Source organism: Anastrepha ludens, chromosome 2, assembly GCF_028408465.1.
Source record: "Anastrepha ludens isolate Willacy chromosome 2, idAnaLude1.1, whole genome shotgun sequence".
In the NCBI taxonomy this organism is placed as follows: domain Eukaryota; kingdom Metazoa; phylum Arthropoda; class Insecta; order Diptera; family Tephritidae; genus Anastrepha; species Anastrepha ludens.
In genome coordinates, this window is record NC_071498.1 from 41269616 (window position 1) to 41279102 (window position 9487).

General features: G+C 35.3%; 1 protein-coding gene across 1 annotated transcript in view; it reads right to left on the reverse strand.

The window, feature by feature from the left end:
- The window catches only part of LOC128859603 (dopamine receptor 3), a 91668-nt gene extending 83371 nt beyond the window's left edge, over positions 1 to 8297 (reverse strand). Inside the window, exons 1-3 of the mRNA XM_054096586.1 lie at positions 8282 to 8297; positions 5653 to 5885; positions 2820 to 3042 (exon numbers count right to left, since the gene is read on the reverse strand). Coding sequence (XP_053952561.1) covers positions 2820 to 3042; positions 5653 to 5885; positions 8282 to 8297 — 472 coding nt within the window. The remainder of the gene's footprint in view (positions 1 to 2819; positions 3043 to 5652; positions 5886 to 8281) is intronic.
- Positions 8298 to 9487: the final 1190 nt, after the last annotated feature.

The following is a 9487-nucleotide window of genomic DNA, read 5'->3' on the forward strand; positions in this document are numbered from 1 at the left end:
TTTTTAATTGAAATAGAACAAATTGATTGGGTAATATTTATTACTTTTGTGTAGAACCATTCATGATATTTATTTCTTAAATATAATCCCTTTCAAATGTTGGCCTCAACTACGCCGTAATTCGGTTATCCATAGACACTAACTTTGAATGACTCGCTGGAGGACTTCCGTCGGTATCTCTTGAGTAACTTCAGTAATGTTGACCTCGAATGTCTCAATCGAAGCTAGTTTATCCACAAAGCATTTAGACTTTACAAACATACCCCCCACAAATAAAAGTCCAAAGGTGTGACATTCCACGATATTGGTGGCAAATCCACTGGTCTGAGACGATAGATAAGTCACTCACCGAAAAGACGTCGCAGTGAATTCGTTGTTTCACAGGCTATATGGGAAGTAGCGCCATCGTATTGGAACCAAATGTTGTGGAGCTCACGGGCTTCAATTCGACATCAAAAGGTCGCTAGTCACGGCCCGATAGCGTTCGTTATTCACTGTTACATAGACGCCAGCCTCGTCTTTGAAGAAGTATGGACCGATGATTCCTCCAGCCCATGGGTCGCACCAAACGATTGTTTTCAATGGATGTAATGACTGTTCTTGAATGGCTTTGGATTGCACTTCGGCTCAAATACGGCAATTTTGCTTAATGCCGTAGCCATTAGCCAAAAACGGGCCTCTTCGCTGAACACCATAAGTTGGTCTAAACGCGCTATGGTCTCTTTTCACAGATCATCGATTACACTGCCCTGCAAATTTCAATCTTTCTGATGCGAATAAGATGTGACCCAGTGTTCCCGAAGGGAATTTTCGCGCTGAGCACGAATCCGAGTTCAAAAATTTTCCATCACGTCAGGTTTTCAAAAAAAAGTGGGTTGAAACCCCTAAAAATAGCGTATTTGGCCATTTTTCAAAAATTGTGGAGCAGAACTCTGACCTGCTACGATCTTCGTTATTGTCAGTAATTGAAGGCTGAACTTTGCTCTTTGAAATAAGCCCAAACCCAAATTGTTCGCATGCACCCTTAGAGTAGGGGGTGTACTTATGTCTACGGGGGTAGGGAAAAAAATGAACATAGGAACTTATTTTCGTCCGCCATTTTGAATTTTGGGAATCTGACTTCAGATTTGTAATCAGCGACACTAAATACCTTAGGAACACTGCACCTTTCATTATATCTTATCTTTGGTGTAGATAAGTTCCTATGTTAATTTTTTTCTCTACCCCCGTAGACATAAGTACACCCCCTACTCTAAGGGTGCATGCGAACAATTTGGGTTTGGGCTTATTTCAAAGAGCAAAGTTCAGCCTTCAATTACTGACAATAACGAAGATCGTAGCACGTCAGGGTTCTGCTCCACAATTTTTGAAAAATGGCCAAATACGCTATTTTTAGGGGTTTCAACCCCCTTTTTCTCGAAAACCTGACGTGATGGAAAATTTTTGAACTCGGATTCGTGCTTAGCGTGAAAATTCCCTTCGGGATCACTAGGTCCCATCTTATTCGCAAAACCGATGCAGGGCAGTGTTATCGTTATACAAGTATAGAAACTATTTGTAAACGTTGTATGCCCGACATTTGAAAGCTTTGACTAACTCTGCGAAATAATGGACTATAACTTTGTTCCTTAACACGAAAGTTGTTTACTTTTGATATATTTCAGCCGAATTAGATGGCACGTGACTACAATTAGAAATTGATCGGACAGGCGCACGCCACGAATAGAAGGAGTACCTCGGCCAAACACCAAACTCACGGTGTAATTGCTAAGTGTATATTAATGGGGCGCAGAATTAATCATTAATTTTGTTTTTAAACTTTTTACGAAGAAAAAAATGTTTTGAGTGGTGGACCTCTTTATTTCTGCCTTTATGCGCTCCATTGTTTATCTGTGTGTATTCTACTGCTGTCTAGTTAACAAGTGTCAAAAATGTACAAATTGACGTACATTTGCACAAATTGACGTACATTTGCACAAATTTTCCATTAGGGTGATTAGTTTTGCGTATAAATTTGTATGTATACCTGACCGAATTTCTGCTCCCTGTTAAAGAAAAAAACTTTGAAACTATTGTTTTACGTAACATTCGAAGCAATGGGGCCTAAGTACGGCTCTGCTGGCACGATGCAAATATAGTGATGACAGCATTTTGCTTTGACATCAAAGAAGAGTATAACATCTCTTTTCGAGCTTCAAGCCAACCACTTGCTAACTTGAGTGTTTAGACTTTGCCCCACAACCTGATTAATATTTTTTCAGAAAGACTTTGCTCTACCACCTGCCGACTTTTTTACGGTAGGTTAGAGGTTGAACAACAGCACTACTTTTTCTTTCAGCCGTAGTTGCTTTTGATCTCGCAATGTTCTGTTTGAAACATCTAAATCTCTTGGACAGCTAACTGTCTTTTTATTGAACACTCATTTCACTTCTTTTATCAAAGGGCTAAAAATACTGATTCAAGTGGAAGCTAGTGGGTTAGCACACACACTGCACAACAATTTCTCATTAACCATTAATATATAACATATTATAACATTTTTGAATAGAGCGTGAAGATGTCCACTTTCATTTACTCAAAGTTTGCCAGTTATCTGATTTTTAAAAATCTTGTACAATGAGTATCGTCTTTTTTAATAAAATTATTTATTATCATGCATTTGGTCTCCCTTAGTAAAAATGTAATGAGTTTAAAGTTTTGAAGAGCCAATACAATATTTCAAACAACCGTAGAGCTAGAAATGTGTCTTTATATTACTATTTGTAACTATAACTATAGCCATTAAATGTTTTTTAGTTAATTTTTTCCATTTAACTTACCAAATGCGCTGCTTTGCCCCAGCCAAATACTCGCCCAACCCGGCGTCTGCGGCTGACTCATTCCATCCAGATTATGGCTTTTCTTCGCCAATAGACGTATAGTCAGACAGTAGGTAAGTAACATAACAAATAACGGTATATAAAAGCAAATAATTGATCCGACCAATTTGTAAACAGGATCAGGTATCTGACATGTACCGTTAACCATCACTGAGTCGTGATTCTGTGAAGAAGAAAAGAGATAAACAGAGAATTGAAAGTGAGCAGAGATAAGCGATAATTAAAAGAAAGCACATAGTTGAATCGCAGGTGGTAATGAAGTGACTGGAGGCACGGGAGTGAACAAAAGAATAAAAGTAGGATGAAGTGATATCATGACGTGGACAATTAGTGGCGTTGGCTGCTTAACAAAGCTTGGAAGAAATTGAAAAAGTAATTAAAAATTGTATTTAATATGAAATGCTTTCGTGGGTGATTTAAAGTTAAGTAAAAAATACAAGGAAGCCGCTTTCTTATCTTAGTTTTCCCATTATTACGATTTAAGTTACCACGTAAAGCTTTTTAAGACTACTGAAGAGAGAATATAAAGGAAAGAGCTGAAAGGTATTCCAAAATCACTTTATTAGAAGAAACTTTGCAATACGCATATTATTTGAAACGGATATTAATTTTATGGCAATAAAATAAATCTTAATGAGTACTTGAAAGAAATCTCTGTTTTTAATTATAATAAAAATGTTCTATTTTCGAGATAAAGTTACAATCTTCATGTAAATGAAAAAAAAATAAAATTAGACTCCTTAATAAGAATTTTCAAAAAAAAAATTCGCGAATAAAGTTATATTGTTAAATTAATATTTGTACAATATAAAAAAATGTCAGTTTCAAGTTTTTCTTGAAATTTTAGTGAATTTTCTTAATATAACGAATTCTTCACATCTTTTTTTTATACGAAAGTAAACTCAACTCAACCGAAAAAAATCAAAACGATTTTTATTATACCAAAATTATGTGGGCTTTAGAATTTTTTTCTAAAACATCTGTTTAAAAAGTTTGAAATTTTGGTGAACATTTTGTATTTGTTTTTAATTTGCATGAAGTTTGTAAACTTGGACTTTAAAAATGGAATTGTATTTATAAGAGTCAGAAATTGACAGTGTTTTCAATTACTCTTTGATATTCATTTTATTGTTATATTTGAGCTTGGCTTTATATTTTTTGTTTGTAGAAAAGTGAAGTAAATTTTTATAAAAAATTAAAAGAAAATTTAAATTAAATTTAACTTAAACTAATTAAATTTTAAACAAATAACATTATATTAATATTAACCAAGGCAATTATCATAGTCTGTTCATAAGTCCCCGTTCCATAGGTTTTTGACGCGGTGTTTTAAAAAAAAGGAAGAGAAATTCAGGGTTGTAATAAAAAAGGGGTAGAAAAGGGACTCCAAAGTTTAGGGTGGTCAGAGGTGTATTTGCCCAACAAGAACGTCGGGTAAGGGTATCAAAGTACGTAAAGGGCCTAATTCACAGAGGTCAACATTTATTTTGGTGCGAGTCAAATTATGTTTTCAAGGACCAGGGTTGTGACGAAAAATTTGAACTAACATTTAAAGTATCTATCTGAGCTGTACGTACTGTTCGGGCATATGAAGTAAAATTTTAGGAACTATTTTCTTGTAAAGCATTTTAACCTACAATGATCGGTTTTTTTTGTGTTAGATATGTTAAAAAAGTTAAAAAAACGTGGTAGAAACTCAAACTCTGAAATTATATACTTCTAGCCTTTATTTGTCGAGTCACGAAAAAAAGAGGTTGTTACTGACGATAGTTTAACGTGACAGCGTCATAAGAAAATACTGATGGAATGGTTGCATTTTTCCAAGGAAAATTTTAATTTTATTTGTTTGATAGATATTTTGTATGGATATAGAGGAGGAGGTAAATGGAATTGCAATGGAATAGGTCAAGTTACATTTACACAAACGTGAAAAATGACGAAACATTTATCAAATTCATGAAAGATATGTTCAATCTCGATTGTGCATCAGACGTTAATAAGTCAACAACACAAAGAGGCATCATCATCGATTTGACTTTCTCAAGACACATTACACTTGAAACAATCCCTTTCATTTCTTATTTTTCCTATCATCGTTTATTCTCAACAGAGAAATGGTTCATTACCATGCACACAGGAAGAAGGCATATGCAAATACAAGTATGTGAATTTATATACAAATGCGCATATACATACATATATATGCTCACTCAAGTAGGACAGTGTCGAACGTTGCCGAACGCGGGGGCCGATTGTGCTCTTTGTCGTTCGTTCCGCGCTCTCGCTTGCAGTTCAAGCAAGGTAACGCCGCATGAGCAAGATAACGACGCATGAGCAAGATAACGCTGCGTGAGCCATTTTTCGCCGCATTTTTGGTGCGTGCAGTCGGCTACATCGAATTATAAGACGTTATTACGTCAATATGCTGTTAGGAAAGGAGTTAGACGGTTAAAATTAACTAAATTTTTTTTCCTTGTTCACTCTTCTCGGAAGCATAGGGCCTCAACAAGTCTAAGTCTTGCGTTGATTTCGTTAATCTATTTTGTGTGGGTCTTATCTCACAAAAACTTAATATTATTACTAAGCGATAGTAATTTTATAAATTTATTTTAAGATAGTTTAAATCTTTGTGTTCAACTGAAACAAAAAGCAATTAAAATTTGTAAAGAAGTAAATGAATATTTAGCTGATAGATTATGGCCACATCATAACTTTTTGACCCATAAAAAGTATGAACATAATTAGTGTATTTCGTTTTACTAAATTTACTCACCTTCAAGTACATCAAACACAGCGGTAGACTTGTCGATAAGGATAGGAACCAAACTAGACCGATTTTTAAAAAGACTCGTCGACTAGTCTTATTCCGACCAAAGCGCATAGGAAAGGCCAGCGAAAAAAAGCGATCGACTGAGATGGTGCAGAGATGCATTATACTGGCTGTACAAAAGAGCACATCCAAGCAAATCCAAATGAGGCAGCATAGTGAGCTGAGTGGGAAATAACCTGCAAAGTGCAAATCAAAATTAAAGATTTCATTAGTAAGGAAAAATTGCAGGAATTTAATTTCAATAATAAATAGAATGCGTAAATTTGTATGGTTAAAATATTATATGCATCTAAAGAAAGGGATGCATGCTAAAGGATGCACATAAATCATCGGTTGTCAAAACAAGTAACCGCTGCAAATAAAAAAATATATTTTTTTTATACAAAAAAATATCTCAACTGGACATGTGCGAGTCGCACAAAGGCCAGACATTTATAAATGCAAGCAAAGTTGGAATATACAAGATAATATATTTACACTACAGAAAAATACACCGTTGTTTAAAATAATAGCAACGCGACATTTTGCAAATTTTCGTCTATATTTTTTTTCTATGATTTTTTTTTTTATAGAAATATAATTTATACTATAATACAAATACTATAAAAAACTTTGGAAAATTCTTCAAATTTTCATCAAAATGTCAACCTTTTTAGTCAGAATTTTTAAAAACAATTCGAGTACGACAGTCATTTGAAAAGTACGTGCAAAGTCTGAGAGATGACACTACTGGCGCATATCGAGATTATGTTTAGTTAGTAGCATCTCTTGGAAGAACGCACATCAATTTTTTTCCAGGTTTTAGCCTATTTCTTTATGGTTGGCATTCGTTTGAATCGAAAAAGGGGGGGGGGATTTTTCTTTTCCATCACGACAACGCACCAGCTCCCGTCTCAGCCGTTCTGGTGACAAAATTAGTAGAAAAAAGGTTCGAACTCGGATCCGTCGAAATACTATTTGTTTCCCAATTCGAATAAATGGCTGGCGGGAAAAATATTTGATTCAAACGAAGAGGCGATTGCAGAAATAAATGGTTATTTTTCAGACTTGGGAAAATCTTATTATTGGGAAGGGATCAACAAACTAGAGCAGCGTTGGACGAAGTGTATAAGCCGGAAAGAAGACTATGTTAATAATGAAAAGGGCTTACCTCAAACAATTAAGTAGCTTTTATTTTTGCACCCTCCTGTGTAGTCGCGCAGCCCATTAGGTATTGATACAATGAAGTTAAAGTTTGAAATTTTTTTTCGCTGCGGTCTTGTGCATTTGCTCTATATAAACAAATTTCTAGCATTACTGATATGGAAGAAAATGCTTAGCATCGTCAGATGAAAAAAAATTATCAGAAATCATTGTGCGGAACTTTTGACTTCATGCCTAGAATTTTTTTTTAGAAATTCTAACTAACAAGTTTGAAATATTGATGAAAATTTGTTTAATTTTGTACATTGTTCGAAAATTTTAGTTACTTACTTTTTTTGGTGGTACGAACTATAAGAGTATTTTTGTAAAAGCCTAAAAAAAAAATTTATGTATATTCAAAAATTTACAATACATCACGCTGCTATTTTTGGGAACACAAGTGTATATGTACAAGACCTTTTGGGTGCAAAATCATGCTGACCCAAAAAATGGTAAGTTACATCAAATCACATTGAAAATATTCAATTTCCCTTTGCTTTATTGTCAAGGCGACACCAGCACACACACAGACAAACATATATGTATATACGCCTTTTTATAAGCAAAGGGCAACGTTTAAATCTGGCTGCTCAAATTTCGCCATAATAAAGTTTATCAATTTGCCGCAATGATCACTTCAACAAAAATAACAACTGTGCACATACATATGGCATGTCGGTGAGTAAAATAAGGATGTAGTGGAAGTAAAAACATTAAAAGCGGACGGCCGTAACCAAGGAACATGTGAAAAAACAACGGATTCATTCGCCGCACATTACCCGCACCTTCAGCGCACTACATATGCGATGCCTGGGAAATATCACTCATACGCCCTGTTGTTCCGTTGACCGGCCACATGTTTTCGCTGTTTATTTGTTTGTTTGTTGTTGCTTGTTGTTTGTTATCGTTTTCGGTATCCGCTGACACAGTAGTCGAAAAATATATGCATGTACATATGTGTGTGTGTGTAAATGCATGCAATTTAAGAATATATACACAGTGGACTGCCCTTCAGGAAATTCACGGGCTTTCAAAGATTTAGTGAAGTGAATGTAATTGTAGCAAGTATGGAGACATTGAAATGGAATATTTTACTACATCATTTGGTTTTTTCGATCCAGAAATTACATAAAAATGTTTAAAATTAAATATTAGATGAAGTAGAATATTTCGATCATTTTTAAGGTGGGGGTTGCGCTCTGAAATAATGTTTTCGGGAGTGTTTTTGATGAACTCAGTTTGATTTTTCTAAAATAGAGATAAAAGAAGGAAACTCGATACATTTTTCAGTACCCCCACATCCAAGTTGAAAAATGGGAGCAGGCTGCCAAAAAATAGTTTAACGTAACAATAGAGTAGCGAGTAAGATTATTTTTCTTGTAATGTATACCTTGACGATTAGACATTCTGTAGCTAGCCAATATTAGAAAATGTTGATAAAATCATCGGAATGCGAGAGGGGAGCCTGTATGAACACTTATTCTAATGCACAGAACAAAATCAAGAGCAGGGCCTTGCCTGGTTTTAAGAAAAGGCTAGGCGTATGTATGCCGCATGAATCGTTTCATATTGATTTTGGATCAAATTCGCGCCTGCGATGTCTTACAAAAACGTGCACAAGTCGATCAGTTTTTGAAGCGGATAGCAAGTGGCGATGTTTTGCTGTTCGGTGGAAATATATGAAAAACATTCACTAAGAGCCGTTTCCATCAATTAAAATACCCAATTCAAACCTCTACTATCAACAGTTTACAGATTAAAGCAGATAATCGCCCAAAATAGGAGAATAGAAATGGTGTGTTTCAACAAGAAATTAACGTATTTAATTATCATCTCATCTAGGCTTGCGTAAATGTACTTGTTCTTGGAAATAGTGCAGAAATTCGTTAAAATTTTATAAAATATTATATTTGTCATTAGTCGATCAAGATGCCAAAATCTTAGACCTACAGAAACAAATCTTTAAACCTGACGAAAAGTTGATATGCTGGAAAAGATTAATACCAGGAATGAAAGATATCAGCATAGACGAAGTTGGCATTGATTTGGTCTGCAAAGTTAAATATCTTGGCTTTGTCCTGAATGTCAAGCATAACTTGTCCAAAGAAACAAAGGCTCTCATAATCTGCGAACGTCTAGCAAGAAAATCGTAGGATTGCAGCCCGAAAACCCTAAGATGAATGTACATCACATCAATAAGACCAATAAAAACATATGGAGCGGTTGCTTAGGCTTCGAGAGCCGCTCTCTGGACAGTGCGCGCAGCATTTGCATTATGGTAGCGATGCGGACCTGCCTCAATGCCGCTATGGAGATGATGCTCGAGCGGACACTGCTTCACATACATAGCTATCCAGCAATCAGATAAGCGTACCCAGATAAATATTACTAGGGAAGGCTTCGGTAAAGGAAAATTATATCATCTAAGAAAATGGAATTGTAGAGTCTGCTATTCCCAGAGATGATATTTCTAAAGTTATTAAATTCGAAAAGAAGTTCAGAATTGAACTGGATGCCAAGGTAAATCTGCATTTGGAAAGAAGCTCCAGGAGTATACCCTGAACTAGTACACAGGTGACTCAAAGACCCCAGGAGG